The sequence below is a fragment of the Epinephelus fuscoguttatus genome, linkage group LG5 (assembly GCF_011397635.1).
Source record: "Epinephelus fuscoguttatus linkage group LG5, E.fuscoguttatus.final_Chr_v1".
Taxonomy (NCBI): domain Eukaryota; kingdom Metazoa; phylum Chordata; class Actinopteri; order Perciformes; family Serranidae; genus Epinephelus; species Epinephelus fuscoguttatus.
In genome coordinates, this window is record NC_064756.1 from 18,316,830 (window position 1) to 18,340,668 (window position 23,839).

Below are 23,839 nucleotides of genomic sequence, written 5' to 3' on the forward strand. Positions count from 1 at the left end.
TATATGAAGAGAGGGTCACCTCTAAAGCTCTCAGCAACCCCTCCATGTTGAGTTTCAGAAACTTTCATCATGGTGGAGGTTTCGCCTCCCTAAATGTAGCACTAAGTGTTACAGATCGTCCTTTGTCCCGTCTGCTATCCTCTACCTTAACCAGCAGTGACCACTAATGTCCATGATTTACCCCTGACTGTGTGATACTGGATTCTGTCTGTTTTGTTGTACTCTTGACTACTGTCAAGAGTACAACAAACTCACCCCCCCCACCCCCCAAAGTTTTACCTTACCTTGCCTTAACAAAAACTTTTTTTTAAATTAAACAATATGATTGAAAACTACATTAAAGATAAATGACACTAAAATAGATTTGTATGTTTCAGCAACTAAAAACTGTCAAGGTCCAATATATCATAGACACCCAACAACATTGCACCCTAAAATACAGTATTTCCTTGACATTGTTCAGAGTGCAAACATCAAAGGGTTAAAAAGTATAACATAAAACAATGTATTAACCTACCTGCATTACTTTTGGGTTGCCTAGTAGCAGCTATTGTAAAATAATCTTCCCCTTGAAGGTAAAAAGCTTTGACACTTTCTTAATTAAAGTTAAGAGTAGACCGGTCAATAATATATTTAAGAGCTGCTGGAAAAGAACATTAAGTTTCATCTTTTGTACTAAATCTGGAAAGACTGCTCCTCGTTGTGACTAATCCTCTCTTTGTCCTTAGATGTTATTTCTCTGTTCCTCCAAGACTGAGAGGACAGGACACTGGGAGATGGATGAGAAAGGAGAAACGCAGGGTCAGGTTGTTTTATGAAAGGGTAGAAAGCCAATTACTCTCTGACGTTCAATACACATTGTGCCTTATGTCTGTTAGCACTCTCTATCTGTTTGTACCTCCACTTTATTTATGCCTGTTTTTTTAGCTTTCAGTCGCTCTCTGTCCCCTGCCCTGAGAAAAGAAATCAGGTCGGGGTGAATCACCCGTGTGTGTTTGAAGGAGTGTAAAATCTATTCTGTTGTAACGCCAGACAAAGCGAAAACCCACTTACACCAAGGTGTCGCTGATGATCTGTCTGATTAAAGCCCTCTTCTGCTGATAGTAGGATTTAATTACACTGTGATAAACACAACATATACTGAACGTTAGCTGTTGAGCCCCTACAATTAGCTGTAAGTGTGTATCCTACAGTGTAGACTATAATAGAGTAGAATATATCTTTATTGTTCACTATGGGTAGAAATTTGTCTGTGGCTCAGCAAACACAAAAGACAACATTGTAAAAAGCAGACAAATAGTCACATGAAGTTATTGCAAAACACATTACATCAGCTTGTCGTCTGTCTGTGGTTTAAAACTCATCAGTCACTTTGTTGAGATAAGGATACTGACTGCACTTGGGATGAAGGACTTCTTAAAAACATTTGTAGTTGCCAGAGGGACTCTATAGCGCCTCCCGGAGCTCAAGAGCTCAAATTGGCTGAAGAGAGGATGGGAACTATCTGCCAAGATTCTCCTCGCTTTCTTCCTTGTCCCCTCTCTGAAGAGTCGGGTCAAGGGCTTTTGTGGCCTGCCAACTATTTTACTATTTTTTTTAAATAGTTGTTTTTTGTTTTGTTTTTTTGATTATCCATGTAAAGTAAAAAAAAAAAAAGTGAAAGAATATCCAAGTCATAGCATGATGATTTTGTTCAATCAACAGTGGTTGATTTATTCAATTTTCTATATTTTTCAATCCACACAGTCAGGCGATTGACAGTTGAAATATACGTCTTCATGTATACCTCTTTTATACACGTCTCACACATTAAACGAGGGAGGTTGCCCTGGAGCAGCTAATGTGTTCGGTGTCTTGCTCACAGGTACCTTGGCAGTGTCCAGGAGGGAACTGGCACCTCTCTAGCAGCCATTCCGCACTCCAAACTTGGGTCTCTACATGGACTAAGATTGGCAACCTTCCTGTTCCCAAGCCAAATCCCCACAGACTGAGCTAGTGCCCTCTATTTTCTGTCAATGTTCTTCTTTACTTAAAATATCTCTCAAAATTAAATAAAGGCATTATTCCACAGTGATGACCTTTTGTTTTACTAACTGAGCTGTGGTTTGAACTATGGGCGAAATAAAACTGCACTGATCTCTACTTGCTACAAAAAAGTATGTCATCAGCTTAATGTTGAACATGCTGGTGTCACGAAAAAGTCAGAACATAGTAACTTAAATGTCTTCTTCTTCTTCTTCTTCTTCTTCTTCTTCTTCCTCTTCTCCCTCTTTTCCCCAGTTCTCCAAAGAGGCTCTTGCTAATATGTATTCCGCGTACATCGACAACTTTCTCAACGCCAAAGATGCTGTGAGGATTGCCAAGGAGGCCAAGCCAGCGTTTCACAAGTTTCTGGAGGTGAGTGTTGGACTGAGTCACAGGATGTCCTGTTTTGTCTTAGCAGCTGCTCTTGTGTGTTTCTTTGGAAAAGTAGAAACAGGTCGAGAAAAATGTCCCTAGTCTGGAGGAAAGAGCTTTTAGAGCCTGAACAGTACTTTGTCATTGTAAGGTTTGTGTATATGTTAATGTGCGTGTGTGCTTCCTGTCTTGTTCCTGCTGTTTGTCCATGCCGGTATTCCCATGAGTTTTTTGTACTTGAAAGAGACACTTGATTGTTCTTGCCCTACAGCTACAGGACTTCAGGATACAGTTTGTGAATTGAGAGTTGTGTGTTAAGTCATGATTGTTTCTAAAAAGATTTAACACTCTTGATCAAAGTGGATAGCATCTACCTGTCATTAAAATTCAGGCTTAAAATTCTAATATTCTCATTTCTATATCAGATTGTTGTGAGGGATTGTTGTCTACTCAGGAGATCTGGAGGATCCAAAATGTTCTCACAACGTCAAAAACCACTGAAACTGATTTTCTCACTCAGTAAATCTAGCCTCATCTCTCTGGGTCACTCTTTTTGCTGGAACTGCAACTAAGGACAAATTATTGCCTGCGAAATCTTCTACAAACCATCTTTTTAAACCAATTCAACCAGTTAATCCGACTTAGAAACCCAGAGATATTTGAGCAATATGTCCAGTTAAATTTGGTAGACCACTCCGAAGCTGCGGTGTGCCACCAGATATAAATGTATGGGGAAAACAGCACCAGTTGGCTCCACGAACAAGAGCTCTGATGCAAAAATGTAATCAGGCACCACAGAAACCTGTCATGTCCTCGTCCTATTCTCAGTTTTCAACCACTGAGAGCTTCATGCCAGAGTGTGTTTTGACAGTGGAACCACTGCACCATCTTGTGGTGGAGTTGTGAAGTGCAACACTGAGCTTATTTAAAAGATAATGTTCTCACCCTCTCTTACATCCATGCTTTGTCTCCATCTTCCTTCCCTCCTTCAGCAAAACATGCGTGAGAACAAGGAGAAGCAGGCTCTGGGTGATCTGATGATTAAACCGGTCCAGAGGATTCCTCGATATGAGCTGCTGGTGAAGGTGAATTATCTCAAAACGTTACTGCCAACTTTCTGTGTACTGCAAGTAGCTTCATCCTGTGTTTAGTCATGTAAAGGGAGATTAATTTAGCTGTGTTGTTTTGCTCAAGGACCTGCTCAAGCACACCCCAGAGGATCACCCGGACCACCCGTACTTACTGGACGCCCAGAGGGACATCAAGAGATTGGCTGAGAAGATCAATAAGGGCCGTCGCTCCGCTGAGGAGGCAGAGAGGGAGACGAGGGTCATCCAAGAGATCGAGGCACACATAGAAGGAGTTGAACACGTGAGATATACTTTATACTATGAAGATATACCTCTGTTTATAGCTGATGTTTGCCTTTTTAACTTAAGGGCTGCTTTCGTTGTAGATTATTAAAGAGTTATATTTATGGTATGAAGTGATGATCACATCTCTCTGCATATGTGTGTGTTTATGTTAGATTCTGAACCCCCAGAGGAAGTTCTTGAGACAGGAAATGGTCATGGAAGCGGTAAGAAGTACTTTCTAATATGACAAATGTTTGTGGCATAGCAAGGAATGTAAAATATGTAAACGTAATAGATATGATTTAAGCAAACGCTTATATAAATATAGTTATGTATTTAAACTTTTATGGTTATATGGATGACCCAGAGACTTTCTGAGCTCTTCCTCTCTCCTTTCTCTCTCTGCAGAAGACAGTTGGTGGAAAGAAAGACCGTTCTCTCTTCCTCTTCAGTGATCTGATCATCTGCACCACTCTCAAGAGGAAGTCTGGCTCGTTAAGACGTAGCTCCATGAGCCTGTGAGCGACACACACACATACACACACTAAGATAGTTTCCAAACCGCACTGCCCCCTGGTGTTTTCAGGCTGTGTTTTCTACAATGCTTGACAAAACTCTTCATCACTTCTCTCTTTTGCCACCCTTTTTCTGCTCCTCTCTCCCTCTCAGATACTCTGCTGCGAGTGTGATTGATACTTCCAGTAAATATAAGTTCCTGTGGAAGCTTCCCCTGGAGGAGGTGGAGGTTGTGAAAAGTAAGGCTCCATCTTTAGATCACACACTGCTGCTGGTGGCAGGAAACACGCAGGCAACAGACATCCTGTGGTTTTAAGTTTTGCTAGAGATGAATGAGGCTCATGACTGTGTAATCCTGTGAATCACCAGCGGCAAGATGACGTGTCTTATCAATTTATGTCTGCAAAAACAAAGAATAAAGACACATTTTGAGATAAAGCTGTCCTCTTAAAATGTTACCTATCAGGCAGCCACACTGTTGCCTGATTCATCAATATTGAAGCGAGATATTACAGTTTTTACGCCTCCATTTTGGTGATAGTCATGGACAGAGGGATGTCAGTCAGTATGTCCCATTCATGAACACAATACCTCAAGAGCACCTTAAGGAATTTGACACAAACGTCCATGTGGATTTAGCAATGAACTGATTTCATTTCGGTGGTCAAAGGTCAGGGTCACTGTGACCTCATCCGTCTCATTCTTGTGAAAGCAATATCTTAAAAATTCCTTGAGGGATTTTCTCTAAATTTGGCACTAACGTCCATTCAGACTCACCTATAAAATCAATAGATTTTAGTGGTTAAAGGTCAAGGTAACTGTGACCTTACATCCATTTCATTCTTATGAATCTGATATCTCAGGAACACCTCAAGGAAATTTCCTTAATTTTGGCACAAACCTCCACTTGTACTTGAATTGATTAGAATTTGATGGTCAAACATCACTGTGACCTCACAGAACTTGTTTTTGGCCATAACTCAAGAATTCATTTGCCGATAATGTCAAGATTTCACACAAAAACTAAAAGATTTCAATGATGAAGTTATGACATTTATATCCATCGTCAGCTGTCATGGCTGCATATGAGTCTGGACAGACATGGATGTAAACTGTAGCTACAACTTGACTGGTTTGCAGAGGCATATAAGGGCAAAGCGGTAATTCTAGTTTCTTGTGATGCAGTTTAGTTTATAAATGCTTTAATTGAAAACATCTGCTTCAGGCTCCACTCAGGCAACAAACAAAGAGAGCATCCAAAAGATGATCAGTCGATTAGATGAGGATCTCAGCACTCTGGGTCAGATCAGCAAACTCTCTGAGACCCTCAGCTTCCCACATCAGGTAATGTGCACCAACACGCACACATACAAAAAGCAGCCACATGTTTAACTGCACTGTCATGTCTTGTTTTGTCTTCACCCTCCCTCCTCCTCTCTTTCTATCTGTCTTTGTTTAATATTGTTGTCTACGATGTGTTAAAACATCTAATGAATTTGGTCTTTCTCTTGTTGTTTCCGCCTCTCTCAGTCCCTCGATGAGGTAATAAAGGATCTAATGGCGTCGGTGCACAGGGAGCTGTCAGAGAAGCAGTCTCTGGCCTTCAGTATGACCTTTCTTCCCACAAAGCTGGAGTTCACCACTGCCTCCGCAGAGAGCAGCTTCGTCTTTGAGTTTACCTCCCCCGACACTCGCTCCAACTTTGAACAGGCCTTTGAAGACGCCAAGAAGAAGCTGGGTCAGTGGAAAAGCTAAACCTTATTTACTGTACTGTAGCTTGTTAGATACAGTTTTCTCAGACTTCTTCAGACAAAAATGTGTTTAAATAATTAGAATTTAGATATGAGTGTTATATTATCGTTAATGATTGTGACTAGGATTCATTAGCCTTAGAGCTACTTTATTTCAGTGGCTCTAATTGTCAGTGTCATTGTGTTTAGCAATGAATAAGGACCAGTGGGACCCAGAGTTTCTGAAGGCCATTCCTATAATGAAGACACGAAGCGGAATGCAGGTGAGAGCAGCAGCGAATAATTAACGTATAATCTGTGTGTATATAGATGATTTATGTAGACAGGCACTCTTTACAGATGTACAAAAGTCATGTCCACTCATTCATTGTTGTATGTCTCCAGTTTTCGTGTGCCTCCCCCAGCCACAGTTGTCCTGACAGTGGCTGTGAGGTGTGGGTGTGTAACAGCGATGGATACGTGGGGCAGGTGAGAATTTATGAACCAATCAGCAGAGGCGATCACTTTATTCCACATGCTTTCTGGGGGAGAAAAATTGACTTGTAGTTTGACTAATGCGATGAGAATGTTTTCTCTCTCCAGGTGTGTCTGTTGAACATCAAAGATGAGCCCACAGTTGAGGCCTGTATTGCTGTCTGCTCAGCGAGGATCATATGTATTGCTGCGGTGCCAGGACTGAAGGGAAGGTCAGTACCACCACCAGCACTCCCCCCACCTAGACACACTTTTCATTTATATTCTGCGCCATTAACAAATCTCTTCACTTCAAAGGGAGCGTGGATCAGAGCCCACCCTGGCCACTTCCACTGGAGCACCTGGTCACACGCAGCAGCAGCTCCATATATCCATCTCTCATTCATCTCTGGAGCTGACGGAGCAGCCAACAGGTTGGTCCATGAAGATTTTACAGCACGTCAAGCAGCAACAGCTTGTGTTAACTGTCAGCTGCTATAGTACAATCCTTTGTTATTCTAATTTTATGAACTGCACATACTTGTATTCTGTTTGTACTGCAGTTTTCTGTTATATTTTCACTGATTGTTTCCAGGACCAGGAGCAGAGCTTGTTCCATTTGACAGCGATGACACTGATGACGAGGATTCACCCAGCCCTTCCTCCACTCTACAGAGTCAGGCCAGTCACTCCACCATATCATCCAGCTATGGCAGTGAGTAAAACAACACTCCAGTCACACACACACTTCCTGTATACACTCTATATACTTATACTCTCTCTCATGTACACCCCCTCTGAAGATGACGAGGGTCCAGGCTCCAAGGACATGGCTACAGAGACCACCAGCAGTGAGGAGGAGCAGGAGTTCCCGGTGGCAAGTTCTTACGGAGCTCCGGGGATGCTAGGGGTTGGCGGGGGAAGTCGCGCCCACACAGAGAGCCCCATGGATGGCCGCGCCATGCGCCGCTCCTCCCGGGGCTCGTTTACCAGGGCGAGCCTGGAGGACCTGCTTAGCATTGACCCAGAGGCCTACCAGAGCTCAGTGTGGCTGGGTACAGAGGATGGATGGTGGGTGATGCACACACACACACACACACACACACACACACACACACACACGCAGGCAGACACCTTCAGTACAAATAAAAACTTGGACAAAACAACAATCCTTCTCACAAATGAACAATTTGTTTTTCTGTTTTTCCATAGAAATAGCTTCCGTGCTTGTTGGTGCACTGATTTAATCACCTAATCTCCTGTATTGCTTCTGTTTCTCTCAGCATCCACGTGTACCAGTCCTCGGACAACATCCGTAACCGTAAGAACAGCATGAAGATGCAACACTCAGCTTCCATCCTCTGTATACTGTGAGTTTATTTCTTTTCCATGGCTTTGGCTTTAAAATGAAAAATGATACTGTAATTTATGCTGTATGAGACAATTAGAAATGATGAGTGATAGAGACGGGATGGAAAGCCATTTGATGCAGCTGGGTTTAAATGCACTGTCAGGTTTGTCTCCTGTAGGCCTTCGTCTCAACTTTATTGTTTCTGCTACATGTATATTTTCATGTCGAGCATAATTTTGGAAATCCCTGCTTTTCTTCTTCTTCATTCAGGTATTTGGACAACAAAGTGTTTGTGTCCTTGGCCAATGGAGAGGTGATTGTTTACCAGAGAGAAGCAGGTAAGAGGCATGTGAAGTGAATTGGGTTGTTTATGGCTCCTTCTGATTTAGTTTCTGTGGTAGCTGAAGCTTGTTTCCTTTCTGCACTGCAACATTTTGATCAATGTGCTCCACACAGCCATGCTAGTCTGCACCCCTTGAGAGTGCTGAAATGATGTTACCTGTTTCAAAAATGATCCTGCTGCTTCCATCCACATGACTTAAACATTAAACATGCAACATCCCCTTAATCTCAATCTGCAGGTAGTTTCTGGGACCCTCAGTCTTCTCAGACGTTAGTTTTGGGCACACCCAGTAGCCCTGTCACCAAAATGGTTCCTGTGGGAGGAAAGCTTTGGTGCGGCTCACAGAACAGAGTCCTTATTATCAACACAACTACACTGGTACAAGAGGTAAGTGGATGGATGTATATGTACAGGTGAATAAATGATGTGGCAGACAGATCAGGCGTTTTATGTGACACCTCTTCTCTCCCTCTCAGCACTGGTTCCAGGTGGGCACAGACAGCAGTCGGTGCGTGACTTGCATGGTGGCGTACGGTCAGGGTGTGTGGTTGGCGTTGCAGGGCAGTGCGCAGGTTAAACTGTATCACGCTCAGACCTTAGAGAGCCTGACAGAGGTGGATGTGGCGCCTGCTGTGCATAAGATGCTTGCAGGTAAATACATAGAAGATTTATGAAACAGAAACAGGTTTTTAGAGTGACATAAATGTGTATGCATATTATTTTATACTGGGTAGCAGCTCATACGCAGGAATTTTTTTATTTCAATACACTCTTTTTTTCCATTCAGGTGCAGATGCGATCATCAGACAGCACAAGGCTGCCTGTTTGAGAATCACGGCATTGCTGGCGTGTAAGGATCTGCTGTGGATCGGCACCAGTGCAGGTAAAACACACTTTTTAGCCAAAGTCTAAAAATACCTGACAATTAAACTGAATTACAATTTTTATTTCTCGTAATTATTACTTGAGAATTCGCAGTTCAAATGTTTGGGAACAAAGTCAGATGCTAGACGTAATATTTAGTGTTTTTTCAGTGGTAGAATTTTGGAATTTTACATCAATCATTATTCGTCAGATTAAAAAAGAAAGCACATTTTAAGATGGTGTTCTTGTTCAGGGGTGGTCCTTACACTGGTGATCCCAGCGGTGAGCTCAGGAACTAGTGCTGGGACACTAAAATCTCCCCTGGTGCCAATGGGCTCGGCTCACGGACATACGGGCCACGTTCGATTCCTGACATCAATCGAGCTACCGGAAGGGTTCGACATGAATTTCCCTCCTATGACAGCTGACTCCACAGGTAGTTTGAAGGGTGTTTTTTGTGCAGCTTTGTCCACATCCGCAGCAGAAAAACTTTCACTTTCACTGCCCTCTTTTGACTTTTAATCCCTACCTTCTAGGCAGCCAGTCCCAGAGCGGCAGCACAGTTGACAAGAACCTCCAAAGGCGTGACTCCGCGCGTCGCAGAGCCTCTGCCCACATCCCCTCTAAAACCAACCATCTAGTCATTTCCGGCGGCGACGGCTATGAAGACTTCAGACTGACCAATAGCAGTGAAACAGTCGGACGGGATGACAGTACCAACCATCTGTTGCTTTGGAAGGTCTGAGACAATCGACCCCGATTTGAACAACCTGCCCTAACCTCCCTCTAGCTGAGAACAGCGCACAAGCTCCTGACCCCCCACCCCCCCATCGGACTCCTCACTCTTTGGTGTTGTTTTGGTCTTCTGCTCAGTCCACCAGTCTCTATGTGCATAATATGGCTGTCGACTTGCTCCTGGGCTTACTAATGAATATGATCACTTCAAAGACAGTTTTCTTGTGTTAATGTTTCCGATGGTGTGCGTTGTTCCTCACTGAGTGCTGTCCGTGCGTGTGTATTTTCGTTTTTTCGGCATCTGCGAGTATTGTCTAGAAAAGCCTCTTTAAACTCGAGTCTTTATTGAAGGAGACAGAAGAGGACGGAGAAGGGGAAATGAAGCTTTCATACATGGATCAATGCTTAGATTGATGAGTGAAGGAGTGAAAGACAGAAGAGGACTTGGACTCTGTCGTTGCACAGGATGTTGAAAAGAGGACATTCAAGTCAAGCATGTACTTTGACATTTTCTCTGTTTTTCTGGACTCGGACATCAACCCTTTACTCCATCGTCACTTCATCTTAGCATGAACTGCAGACAAAATGCCTCCTGGTGGTCAGAGGTAAATGTCATGTAAGAATATATGAATGGAAACTAAGTAAAAAGTACCACCACAGACTGTAGTTTGATGGATATTCTGAATTTGTGCTCATTTCCGCAGCTAGAAGAGAGGTTCTGTTGACGTCTGTGAGCTTTTAAAGGAGTGAAAGACAAAGGTATCCTTGTCGTCTGGACAGCCGGGTTGTAATAAATCCACTCCACGATCATTGCTTTTAGATGAGAGACTGCTAAAATCATCTTTTCTCCTGCAGAGAGAAAGTGAATAGCATTAAAGTGCAATATGTGGCAAGGGTATCTATCAAGACACATGCACACAGTCACACACATTAATGCACAGCCTTCACTCACTGAATCGTTAGACATTTGTGAAAAACATAAATGCATGTTTTCCGCAGATAATCACTTTGTATCTGATTTTTCTTATTTAATTTTTGCCATCAGTTTAAGATGACATGAACGTAGATGATGCCCGCTACTGGAGTAGAGAAAGAAGTGCATTGGAGACATTCCTCCTTGACATGACTATGCCAAAGCCTTGTATGTGTTAGACATTATGGGATCTGAAAAGATTTCCTTTGCCATGAACTGTCAGTTTGTTTAGCGGAAATCAGGAGCCGATGTTAACTGACTTCCACGATGCCAGGTTGTGGTAGCAGATAATGATAGTTATGTACAGTATTTATGGTTTTGATTTTAGCGCCTTCTTTTACAGCACTTAATTTATAGAAGATGTAGCTTTCACATTTTGTTTTTGAGTTGAAGAACAAAGAGGCCCTGGCTTGATTAGCAGAAGAGATAAAGGGGAGTAGTTTGGTCCGGGCAGATTGAGATACACAGCAGGGGTGTAGCGACACAGTCCACTTGTGGTGTGGTACGATACACAATACAGGGTTCTTGTTTCAGGGCTGTATGATTACATAAATTTGGAGAAATAAATCCAGAAAGGTGAAGGTCTTGGCAAAACATCTCCACTCATCTATCAGCCAAAAGACGCAGACTGCAAAACAATCCCAAAATTCCCTTTACATCGTCCCTGAACGCAGCTCAGAGAATCACCCTGTCACCTGTTTGTGTGGCGAATGCAAAGTTTTGCCTAATATTTGAGTTTTGGGGGGGGTATAGTGGCATTCTGTGTCACAGGAAATACAGTGCCAACATGTATTGTTACACCCCTAATGCATAAACACTGATTCAACTATTGATGGTTGGAGAAGAAGATGCATGTGGTTTGTTTGTGAGACGAGAGAGTACCCAAGATACAGAGTAGGTCAGAAGGACAAATGCTGAGCACCTGCACGTGCCTTCAGAAGGCTAAAAGTTAAGCCATTTAACACACACATACACACAGCATAAAAAGTCAGCTTTCCCTGGCACAACGGCAGATGTCTGAGGGAAGTCAAGGGTAACACTGACTTGCCCTTGCGCACACTCACACGTTAGCCTCAGGCTTTGGGGGTTAAGCAGCGATTGTCTTTGATCCCTCCAAGCCCAGAAAACCGCACTGCACTTTGCCAGCCATCTGGGCCCTTCACATCAGCTTTCACCGCAACTCACCGAACACACTCACATTAGGTTAACTCTTCCACTGCCAGAGCAGCTAACGGCTAAGAGGATTAGTGGTTATTGTGATAGCTGCTAACTAGCTAGTGAGCTTGTTGCCTCTGTGAGTGTGAAGGCCTATGTGTGTGTGTGTGTGTGTGTGTGTGTGTGTGTGTGTGCTCTTAAATAGAATAAAAAGGAGCTTGTTTGTGATTTCCACCCCACAATTGAGGCAAAGTTACAGCTAGCTTGCGTTAGCATGTGGAGAATACAGCAGAGGAATGTTAGCAAACGTTACAGGACTAATTCCACATTTCGTGAATTGCATTCATTCAGCATTTTGTCAAACGTTAGGTGAAAAGACTGACACCACTGTTATGTCTGTATGAAACTACAGCCAGCAGCCAGTTAGCTTAGCTTAGCATGAAGCCTGGAAACAAGGGGAAACAGGTAACCTGGTTCTAAAGGTACAGAAAAATGTCCCTAAATGCCACAAAGCCAGCGGTCCTCAACCTTTTTCGCTGTCACCAACCAACTTTCAGACCTCAGGGACCTCAATCTAAAAAGATTTTGGCTGTTAGATGTGATTATGACAAGAATTTTATGGCTGTCAACTATGGTGGAGTCACTCTTAAGACTCTTACTCCATTGGGCCCACTTCTATAGTGAAATAAATAGTAAAAAATTAAACTATTTCACTTTTTTCTGGTGGGGCCACTGTTTGTTTGTTTTACCTTTCCAGTTGTTTGCATTTTCCAGTCTTTGTGCTTAACTAAGCTAAGCTAAGCTAAGCTAACTCGCTGCTGGTTATAGTTCAATATTTACAATAGGCTACAGACGTGAGAGTAATGTCAATCCTCTCCTCTGGGCTAACTTTAAGCAAAGTGAATAAGAGTATTTTGAGTGTTCAGTTTTTCCTTTAATGTCCTCTGATGTTATAGCAGCAAATATTATGTGTTTTTTATGTTCTGTATGATTCACAACAAGGTCGATTTTGTGTTCTCAGTGCCAACAGCTGCTAAGTCATCCATGAAAATGCTGTAATGCTGTATATCTATGCTGACTGTAGAGCAAAGGAGAGCTCCCTGCAGAATGGAGTTAGTGAAACAGTGAAAAGTTTGATGTGTTTAGAGGAACATCTGTGTGCTTTCTCCGCTGGTACCAGCGCTCTTGGAGCAGCGTTTTTAAAACTGTGAGCTGGGCAGCCAAAAAAAAAAAAAAAAAGGTCACAGCCCCTCGATGGTGGGTCACCACTTAGCCTACTATCCTGGGCTGAAACCGCTGCCGTGGTTGGAGTCAAGAGTTAGTAGATTGTATTTAAAATAAAAAAAATGCCTTAAGAGTAAACTTTTACGTTTCTTTGGTGGTACATTAGTATTAGCGACTGAATAATCCTATTTTTAGCAGTATCATTTAGGCACACAAACACACCGCCTCGTAGATATGAAGTAAAACTTGATGCTAAATTGACCAGGATTGAGAAAATGAAGCAGAACATTTACACTTATTTTTCACCATCACTTCAAACTCATCCTATCGTCACTGTAACTCTCAGCAAACTTGTAAGTAACCTCCTCATGCCCGTATGTGAAAGAAGTCTTTATTGTTGTAAATACTGGTATATATTGCCTTTTTTTCTGTAAATAGTGCACCCACGGTCCTCAATTGTTGATATGAATCTAATGGCATATTTTTATATATTTGTGTAAGGTTTGTTTTTGTTTGTATTTTTCCCCCCCTCCACCTCTCTGGCATGCGCTGTCAGTGACGTTTAAATTATAACTGTCTTAGATCTTTCGTAAAGAAGACGAGATGAGAAGCGATGGGAAATGACGAGTGTAGGCATTGATGTTTTCACTGGTAGCGACGCTAGCTCCGTTTGCCTTGTTACAATCGGACGTCTACAGGAAGGAAAACAACCTGGTCGCAACTTTGTGTATCTCTGGCTCTGGTTTCAGTTGTCATGGTTACAGTCTATCAGAGTTACTTCCTGTATGTAGCTGTTCTTGTTATGTCACTGTGGGTTCCTCTTTGTAATTAAATCAGTTCACTGGTGCCAGTTTGTGCCTGTTCTTTATTTAACCGGTGACTTATTTAAATGATTTTATTTGCTGAGTAACTCAACATAACAGAAACATAGATAAGGTGTCAAAGTATACATGCCATACAATAGCACTGGTAACCTATTTGGGTTTCTGAAAACTGGGCTGAGGGCTGTTATCTGGGATTCTGAAACCAGGTTATGATGTTTACATGCACAAAACATATCCTGGATACTCCAGAAAAGAGATTACAAAGTGGTCCAGCCAAGATTTCTCTGTAGTCATTAGTTCAAGGTCCACACAGTTTAATAAATTTGACATCATACTTGTGTTTGGCCATGTTGTTGAGCTAGTTTGCTGTCTCTGTCAAGTGGCTGTCAGTTAGTTGCTCACTCTCCAACGGGAAACGGTACTTCAAAATAGAAATTATGTGTTGTAAATTCACTGTACTCCAAAACAAGGTGTGTTTTTTACAAACTGCACGTGGGTAACCTGGAGAATGAACTGCCCCAAAACACCTTCATAACCAGAATACTATTGTGTCAATCAATCAGACAATCAACAGAAAATGGATCAGCAACAATTTTGATAATTTGTTTAGTTAATTATAAAAGTTTCTAAGCAAAATAATGAGAAAAAAAAGCTGTTCCAGCTTCTTAAATGCTCAGATTGGCTGCTTTGTGTTAAATGACCAAAAACTGAAAAACTCTTGGTTTCAGTCTGAGTAGACAAGCAAATTGCAACATCACCTTGGGCTCTTGGTATTTCTCACAAGTTTCAGAATGACAGGTTAGCTGAGTAGAGGCCATCTAATAAAGATGTTTCTCTTCTTTCTTTCGTTAGCTAGAGTTTCCTTATCTTATGTTTTGAAACAACATGACATCCAAAGATGTATGGCTTGAATCAACCTGTTACCTCTTCGTCTCCAGTGGCGCCCCCAGAACGTTTTCATGGGAGTGATCAAATGGGGCTCCATAAAATCTTGGAGGGTGGCACACCAAAAGCAAAAGCTGTAACTGACTTTCAAGAGTGTATTGGCTAGTTGAAGACTGTCAATATGGAGAGTTAGGGAATTACATACTGATACACTAAGGTCAGTGGTTCCCAACTGATGGGTCAGTGGTCCAAAAGTGGACGAGACAGTGAATTTCCAGCACAAGCTTTTATCTTGAGGTGCTGTTTCATGCTGTACAGTGAGTGAATAACCGACAGCTACTTTACAGAGACAGCAAAGTAGCCCAACAACACGGCCAAATGCAAGGATTATGTTGAATATATTAAACTTTGTAGACCTTGAAGTAATAACTAAGGACAAATCTGCCCTCCTGGCTGGACCAGTTTGGAACCACTGACTTAGGTTTATCATTTTTACAGTTAATGTCAGCCCACTCAAGTTTAGGGGAGACTCATGGGTGCCCATTGAACCCATTTTCATTCATGGCGTGAATGTCTAAAAGGACTCCTTTGAAAATGGCCATGCTAGTTGTTGCCTCACCAATATTTAGCCTGATTTGGAGCGCTATTTAACCCACTTCTGAACAAGCTGTGCCAACGTGGTTGGTACCAATGGATGCTTTAGGTTGTCTAGTTCAACAAGATACCACTTCCTTGGTAGGTAAAATGAGTGTGCCACAGCCTCTTGAAGACAGAAATATCGACCTCTAATTGTTTTCGCCACGGGAGGCCAGTGAGGAGACAGGCAATTGTCTCAGGGAATCCCCACTGCCACTGTTCATTTTGAGCCATGATAGTTCCACTCTCTGTCTTTTACTGTAACAATAAATACATCGATAGCCTAGAAAATAAATAAGAGATAAAACCACCCCTCCTGCAGACATCGGGCCTCAACACAAAGTTACCACTGTGTTTTTTTACTGGCACACTTCAGTGTCACTCCACTGTTCCTTTTACTTTAACCCACTGACCCACAATGAAGTGTATTGTGATATGATAGCCCTGCAGTAAATAGAGGAAAACTGCATGAATGCAGGCCATTCAGGGCACACACAAATACAAATGCTGCCCCTTCCCCCCTCATGAACACACACTTCGCATCCCCACACACAGTATTCAAATTAGGCATTAAACAGTGAAGATCTGTGTGATGAATGAAAGACAGTAAAGACAGCAGCACAGAGATTCAGTTGTGTCATCAGAATGACTGACTGAAATTGTGAGTCATTGAATCACACTGATTCACTGGCTCATCCCAGCGGAAGAATGTGGGCTGGTGGAAATCTCCTTCATTCACTGATATCAGATCTTACAATAATATGTGTGTGTGTTTTGAAAAGCTCATTTTTTTAGTCTTGCATAGTGCTGAAAGTGTCAGACAGGAGTCACTCCTCAGACTCATGCTTTTGTCAGCTGCTTTGAAGGTGCATTAACCTGATATGGGAGCACTGGGACATATTGTACAGTTAAAGTTTAACATGTACATACACGTTAGTGATGATATGTACGGGTCCATAGACAAAATTAACTATCCACAGGACTGAAGTTGGATAAAATAATCTGCTGACTAGGCAGAGAGAAAATACACTCACCAGCCACTTTATTAGGTACACCTTACTCATACCAGGTTGGACTCCGTTTGCTTTCAGAGCTGCCTTAATTCTTCATGGCATAGATTCAACAAGGTGCTGGAAACATTCCTCAGAGATGTTGGTCCATATTGATATGATAGCATCACACAGTTGCTGCAGATTTGTCGGCTGCACATCCATGATGTGAATCTCCCGTTCCACCACATCCCAAAGGTGCTCTATTGGACTGAGATCTGGTGACTGTGGAGGCCATTGGAGTACAATGAACTCATTGTCATGTTCAAGAAACCAGTTTGAGATGATTTGAGCATTGTGACATGGTGCGTTATCCTGCTGGAAGTAGCCATCAGAAGATGGGTACACTGTGGTCATAAAGGGATGGACACAGTCAGCAACAATACTCAGGTAGGCTGTGGTGTTTAAACCATGCTCAGTTGGTACTAAGGGGCCCAAAGTGTGCAAAGAAAATATCCCCCACACCATTACACCACCAGCAGCAGCCTGAACCGTTGATACAATGTAGGATGGATCCATGATCCAACTCCACTTACCTGTGCACACAGCTGCTTCTCATCAGCACTCCCTGCATATAAGCTGCTGCCTTTCCCTCAGTACCAGATTGTTCCTCCTGATTCGTCGGTCCTAGCTACATCGGTCTTCATTCAACTACCAGCCTCACCAGAGACCCACCTGCCCTTTTAAGTAGTTGCATATCTGTGTAAGCAATAAAGGTCATTGCCAACTGTCTGCCTGCCTCTCTGAGTGCTGCATTTGGGTACAATCACACTTGTGACATCTGTTGTCCAGTTTTGGTGAGCCTGTGTGAACTGTAGCCTCAGTTTCCTGTTGTTAGCTGACAGGAGTGGCACCTGGTGTGGTCTTCTGCTGCTGTAGCCCATCTGCTTCAAGGTTGGACGTGTTGTTGACTCAGAGATGGTCTTCTGCAGACCTTGGTCGTAGCCAGTGGTTATTTGAGTTACTGTTGCCTTTCTATCATCTTGAACCAGTCTGGCCATTCTCCTCTGACCTCTGGCATCAACAAGGCATTTTCACCCAGAGAACTACTGCTCACTGGATATTTTCTCTTGTTCGGACCATCCTCTGTAAACCCTAGAGATGGTTGTGCGTGAAAATCCCAGTACATCGTCTGGCACCAACAACCATGCCATGTTCAAAGTCACCTAAATCAGCTTTCTTCCCCATTCTGATGCTCAGTCTGAACTTCAGCAGGTCCTCTCTTTACCATGTCTACATGCCTTAAAAAATGAGCAGTTGATCAGGTGTACCTAATAAAGTGGCTGGTGAGTGTATAACACACACTTTCAGACATTTTGGCATGTCAAAGTTAGAAAATCACAGTTGATAATAATGAATTAATTATGGCTAAAGTTCATTTAGCTGCTTGGGTTTTAGGGAACAGCCAACACAACTGTCCTGTTTCTCTTGAATGAGAGACGGAGATGAAAATAGAATTAGGAAATGAAATAATAACAAAGGGGAAATGGTATTGTGCAATAAAAACAGAGTTTGGGAAAGGGACGATTTAAAATAAAAACTGCTGCAAGTAAGTAAAATTGCCCAGCAATGAAATATGCAGCATAAAATACTGAGTGTAAATGTTGTGGCTGATGATTTTAAACTGTGTGTTTATTTAAATATTTATCTATATTCATATGGTCTTCACGCAACAAAGGGTGTGTTGTAAAGCCATCTCAAACAAATTGTGACTGTGATATTGGGCTGTATAACCTAACCTAAATTTAATTCTTTATTATTCATATTTGTTTTATCTATTTTATACATTTTTTTAAATCTCTGTTTTCGTTTATTTATTTAATTTTGAACGCTCTGGGTCCCCTTACATTTAGTCCTTATATTGGCTCCCCATTATAAGCAGACCTAAAGCCATTACAGGCTTCAGCTGACAGGTTGTGAGCCTCCTGTCCCTGCTGGGAAAAGACAAAGACCGACAGAGGGGGTTTACACACACACACACACACACACACACACACACACACACACACACTGACGGGAGTTTCAGCTTGCAGCGGTGACGCACTGTGAGCTCACTGAGCCAGCTCAGTGTTTATGTCTTTTTTTTCACCCCCCCCACACACACAGAGGAGAGGAGCCAGAGAGAAGGGAAACCTCGCTTACCGGCTTTGCGGTTTTCATCCATTCCTTCTTTTAATTACACCTCCTGATTGAGTCCACTACATCTGATGATGCTCGTCTCTGAACACTGATTTCAACGCCTTATTTTCACCAAACCGGTAAGTCTGACAACTTTTTTTTGTTAGTAAGAGTCTGAATGGCTGCTGAAGCCGGTAGTTTAGTTGTATCAGTCATTGCCGGCTCGTGTGGGGCTTTTCTCGCCGCAAAGCCTGTCCAACCGTCCTCACCACTTTTACGCACGGCGGTAATATGACATATTCATATGTTCTTATGAGTTTGTCTGGGACATTATGTGGCAAATGTTTATACCTAATTACTTGTGAACAAAGAGGTCCCTGCTTTTTGTTTTAATTGGAGTTCATACTCAAGACAGTAAATGTTTTAAATGACCAAATGGAATAAGTTGTGTGTGCCGGCGCCATCCTTTATGGCTGTTTGATATATCTCATATCGCCTTACGCGCAGACACGATTTCGCCGTGATGTTGGATGACACTTTGCCAGCTTTTGTTTTACTGATTTTGTTCGGGTTAGTCTGCCACTGAATATCTTTAGTTCAGTTAATTTTACAGACTTATAATTACTATGAGGACCACTGAGTTTCGTGCTGTCTAATAACAGAGTGAGAGCATGCTTGACGCACTGTCATGGGTACGTGATGACCTCACTGGTAGTATGATCCTCCTCCTGTCTTTTTAATGAAGTGAAACATCCAACTCCTGGCTCTACTTTGCTTTCATATTGTATTTATCTTTGTAATATTTTATGATATGGAGACACAACAAGTACAGTTGACCAGTTCAGTCAAGTTAACTTGTGTTAAGCATAAAGTAAATGCCAAAGCATGTTGCACTAAGTTTAACAGACAGATGAAACTCTAAAAATGTTGAATTATTACACTGTTTGCTCATCTGAACATGTGTCTGTGTGTCTGATCCCCATCACATATCACACCATACTGCTGTGGTTTTGGCAGGATGTTCCGCTGCGTAATGAGCACACTGTGCAATGAGGGCAAGCTCCCTATGCACACACACACACACACACACACTTACACAAGAGCCAAGATGAGACTGTCATTTTTGGCCGAGGCCATCTATTGTCTGAGACCAAATTCCTGCACGCTTGTATCAATAAGAGGCTTTCTCTCTCACACACAGCTATACGCACACACTTCCACCAGAAGAGGGCCACGTACAGCTTCACTGGCTCGTCTCTGGTGTTATTACGATGCAGGCGTTTTAAGGAAGGATTTGACAGGATTTGCAGAGTTTGTTCATGAGTACTGTCTTGTCACGGCACGTGCGAGCAGAGAATTCAACAGCACACAAAACATTTTAAATCACTGATACTGCCTGTTTTACAAGAAGACAGACTTCCTGTTTCCTGTTAGGTACTTTCACCCTTCTTGTGGGAAATAACAGAGAACTGCGTGCGTGTCTCAAGTTGAGCAGTGTGATTGGTGAGGGTGGAGGAAAATCAGGGGCTGCTCGTGGTTTGGCCAAAGCACATTTTATAACATGATATCACACAAGTGGAATTGGAGGGGAGCAGAGAGTCCTCCCAAGTTCACACACACTTAAAGAAGCATTTCACTGCTGGAAAGATGATCTTTCCACAGAACTGGACTGCCTGCAAAGTAGAAAGATGCAAATACTTTTGAAACTGGTGCTTCATGATCAGAGAAAACAGAAAAAGGGCTGTGGCATTTGCTTTTGCTCAAGAGGTATGAAACCTACAACTACCAGAATGAACTACACTGCACTGGACCAATAAACACTCCTGCGGGTGGGTGACGTGACGTGAGCTTGTCTGTTTTGACACAGGAAACAATATGGCAGCCAGCTGATATCAAATGATCTTGAATTACAGCTAACAGTAACCTAAACTATGCCTCTGAAGACGTTTTAGGCATGAAATAAGCAAGACAGTAACAGAATCTTGGTTTATATTTGATCAGCACTGCCTGGTTTTACAGTTTGCTCTGCTTCTGTACTCTTTGTGTCTGTGATGGCGGGCATACGAAAATGCAGAAGTACAATCTAGGTTAGGGTTGCCTCGAAGGAGTTCAAGTGTCTCGAGTCTTGTTCACGAGTGAGGGTAGAATGGAGCATGAGATGGATGGTGGTGAAGAGAGCTGAGCCGGAAGGTGGATCATTCGATTTACTGGTCCATCTACCTCCCAACCTTCACCTATGGTCATGAGCTCTGGGTAGTGACCGAAAGAATGAGGTCGCAGATACAAGCAACCTAAATATGTTTCCTCTGTGGGGTGGCTGGGCTCAGCCTTAGAGATAGGGTAAGGAGCTCGGAAGTTTAGAGGGAGCTCGGAGTAGAGCCGCTGCTCCTTCAGATTGAAAGGGGCCAGTTGAGGTAGTTTGGGCATCTGATCAGGATGCCTCCTGGGCGCCTCCCGTTAGAGGTGTTCCAGGCATGTCCCACTGGTAGGAGGTCCCAGGGCAGACCCAGAACACACTGGAGGGATTACATACCTCATCTGGCCTGGGAACGCCTTGGGGTCCCCCAGGAGGAGCTGGAAAGCGTTGTTGGGGAGAGGGACGTCTGCTGCCCCCACGTCCTGGGTTTGGATAAGCAGTTGAAAATGGATGGATGGACAATCTGTTTAAGCAACAGCCCTAGAGTCGGCGAAAATCTGCCGGATGATGTGTTTGAGCTAAGAGATGAGCAAGGAGAACCTGGCTGATGGAAGGAAGTTATCGCAGTTCATTCACTTATACTGCCCACAGTGTTATGATACAAAGCAGTTTGAGAATTGGCAAAGAACCCTGCTGCTTTTACCGCTGTGTTTATGGCTGCCATCTGTTGGACCAGGTTTCTGTCAGGTTTTTTTTTTTCCTCAAAAGATCATAGTCTATTTTCTTCATACAACATCAAAACAGCATTGTGGTATCAAGTCACAAAATGATATTGGTCTTACTTGAAAACAACTACACAGGTCAGTTTGCAAGATTCCACAAATTTGGGAGGACAATAATGTCTGAAGCCTCTTTATATAATCCCATGGATAATATTTTGACTATTATCATCACGCTTTAGAGATTTTTTTGTGTGTGTGACAGATGAAGTATTCCCCCAGCATGATTTTAACATGTTTTTAACCTGCTGTAAAATGCTTTGAACACATCCGTGTGTCTCTTAGCACACATTTCCTCCTTTGGTAGCAGCAGATAGTTGTTTAAATTTAGTTGAAATTGCCATTGAAACACAGTAACACAAATGTATTATCATTTCAATGAGTGTATAAGGTCTAGTGTGCTAGATACTGTGGATGTGTGTCTTTTTGGCAGAAAGACCCATTCTGTCCATCATATCGTGTGCTCAACTGATGTTACAGTTAACTGCACTGGGCTTTACATCTGTAATTATACCACACACACACACACACACACACACACACACACACACACACACACACACACAAATGCTTTAATTAGGAGGTGGTGCATGTAGCCGTAGATTATCCTGAGCCAAATTTAACCCCCATTTGACGCACTACCCCACCCAACATTTATTGTACCATGGATGTATTCGTCGTTTTGGGAAGAAGCAGAGATGGCAGGAGAAGAAGAGGAAAAGAAATAAAGGTTGAAGTGTATTTGCTGCAGCTCGAAGCTGATAACAGACTTACATGTGGGGATTATCAGTGTAATTTAGCAGCCAGATGCTCAAACCCTGTTTGAGGATACTGTGTGCACATGGAGGTCAAAGACACAGCTAGGCTTTAATCAGGCCATCAGTCCTGTCATCTGTCTGTCTGTCTGTCTGTCCATCCAGCCAAAGTGGTTGGGAATGCCTCCAGACGCTCTTCCGTCCCCGTGCCACAGCAGCCTGCCTGCCTCCCCAATGTCAGCCAGGAAACTCCGTGCCAGAGAAATTCCCACTGCAGCGACCGCAGATCTAGATCCAAGCTGGCTGAGCGCTTGGCACACGCAGATTGCTGGAGGATGGGATGATTATAGGGGGACCTGGACTCAAAAACCTGGGCAGACGTTGGCTCGAGCATTCAACCGCACACATACACTTACAGTATACATATACATACACACCCAAGTTTAATTATAAGTTAATGCAGTGGGCAAGCAGGATTTAATGCACAGCAGCATCCAACATTTACACCATGCATACTCCTTCTGAAGAGGGGATTTTCCTCAGGAGACCATCATGTCTCTTGTTAATATCCATCTCCTTATCTTCTGCACTCTTGAGACTTTACAGTAAAGTGAGCAAACTGCAAGTCATGCTGCAGATGGTTTCCCTCACTTGAGTTCATTCTTTTGAAAGTGAGGAAGTGAGAAAGAGCCGCTTCCCGGATGTTTCAGCTCCTTTGTGCCTGAAGTTTACAAAGGTCATCGATATCATAGAGTCATATTTTATCCTCAGGCATTTTTGCCTTGTGAGTTGTGTTTTACCAGAGAAATTGTAAGTTAAAAATAAAACCTACGCACACAGGTGATAAATTACACCTTGGCTGGAGCCAAATGACATTTAAAAATGATGGATAATATAACAATATTCATCGTACATAGTGGTGGAAAGAAAGTATGTTAAATTACTCAAGTACTTGTACAGTCTTGAGGTACTTGTACTGCACCTAACAATTATTTTCATTTTTGATTAATGTGATAATTATTTTTAGTCTATCAAATGTTAAGAAATAGTGAAAAATGCCATTCATATTTGCTTAAAGGTCCAGTGTGCAAGATTTAGTGGCATCTAGTGGTGAGATTGCAGAACTGAAACTTCATCCGTGTGCCAAGTGCATAAGAGAACTATGTTGGCTAACGCAAAAAATGTGCATGGCTCTGTATAGAGCCAGACTCTGTGGAGGAGGACCCGCTCCATATGTAGATTGAAATAGCTCTATCCAAGGTAACGATACACAACAACTCTTATTTTCAGGTGATTTTAAACTGAGTTATGATTAGTACATACCATTTCAGCCGATAGATGCCCTTAAACCCTACACACTGGACCTTTAAAGCCTGCAGCGATACCTTCGATGGGTTTGTTTTGTCCAAAACCTAAGGATACTCAATTTATTCTCATACATGACAAAGATAAACAGCAAATTGTCACACCTGAAAAGCACCAGAACCAGATAATATTTGACATTTTTGCTTATAAAAGACTAAAATAATTAAGTCATCT

The 23,839-nt window shown here is 42.5% G+C and overlaps 2 protein-coding genes across 2 annotated transcripts in view; both read left to right on the plus strand.

Annotated features, from left to right (window-relative positions):
- LOC125889444 (rho guanine nucleotide exchange factor 17-like) overlaps nucleotides 1-12,083 on the plus strand; it is an 83,791-nt gene extending 71,708 nt beyond the window's left edge. Inside the window, exons 4-24 of the mRNA XM_049577469.1 lie at nucleotides 2,281-2,397; nucleotides 3,390-3,482; nucleotides 3,592-3,768; nucleotides 3,926-3,976; nucleotides 4,161-4,270; nucleotides 4,422-4,507; nucleotides 5,494-5,612; nucleotides 5,799-6,006; nucleotides 6,209-6,282; nucleotides 6,404-6,487; nucleotides 6,602-6,705; nucleotides 6,791-6,906; nucleotides 7,068-7,187; nucleotides 7,276-7,543; nucleotides 7,756-7,842; nucleotides 8,094-8,161; nucleotides 8,405-8,553; nucleotides 8,643-8,817; nucleotides 8,954-9,049; nucleotides 9,284-9,466; nucleotides 9,567-12,083. Of these exons, the coding sequence (XP_049433426.1) occupies nucleotides 2,281-2,397; nucleotides 3,390-3,482; nucleotides 3,592-3,768; nucleotides 3,926-3,976; nucleotides 4,161-4,270; nucleotides 4,422-4,507; nucleotides 5,494-5,612; nucleotides 5,799-6,006; nucleotides 6,209-6,282; nucleotides 6,404-6,487; nucleotides 6,602-6,705; nucleotides 6,791-6,906; nucleotides 7,068-7,187; nucleotides 7,276-7,543; nucleotides 7,756-7,842; nucleotides 8,094-8,161; nucleotides 8,405-8,553; nucleotides 8,643-8,817; nucleotides 8,954-9,049; nucleotides 9,284-9,466; nucleotides 9,567-9,775 (2,694 nt within the window). The 3' untranslated portion in view covers nucleotides 9,776-12,083. The remainder of the gene's footprint in view (nucleotides 1-2,280; nucleotides 2,398-3,389; nucleotides 3,483-3,591; nucleotides 3,769-3,925; nucleotides 3,977-4,160; nucleotides 4,271-4,421; nucleotides 4,508-5,493; nucleotides 5,613-5,798; nucleotides 6,007-6,208; nucleotides 6,283-6,403; nucleotides 6,488-6,601; nucleotides 6,706-6,790; nucleotides 6,907-7,067; nucleotides 7,188-7,275; nucleotides 7,544-7,755; nucleotides 7,843-8,093; nucleotides 8,162-8,404; nucleotides 8,554-8,642; nucleotides 8,818-8,953; nucleotides 9,050-9,283; nucleotides 9,467-9,566) is intronic.
- Nucleotides 12,084-18,462: 6,379 nt separating this feature from the next.
- The window catches only part of relt (RELT TNF receptor), a 34,537-nt gene continuing 29,160 nt past the window's right edge, over nucleotides 18,463-23,839 (plus strand). The window contains exon 1 of the mRNA XM_049577043.1: nucleotides 18,463-18,769. The gene's annotated coding sequence lies outside the window, so the exon portion shown is untranslated. The remainder of the gene's footprint in view (nucleotides 18,770-23,839) is intronic.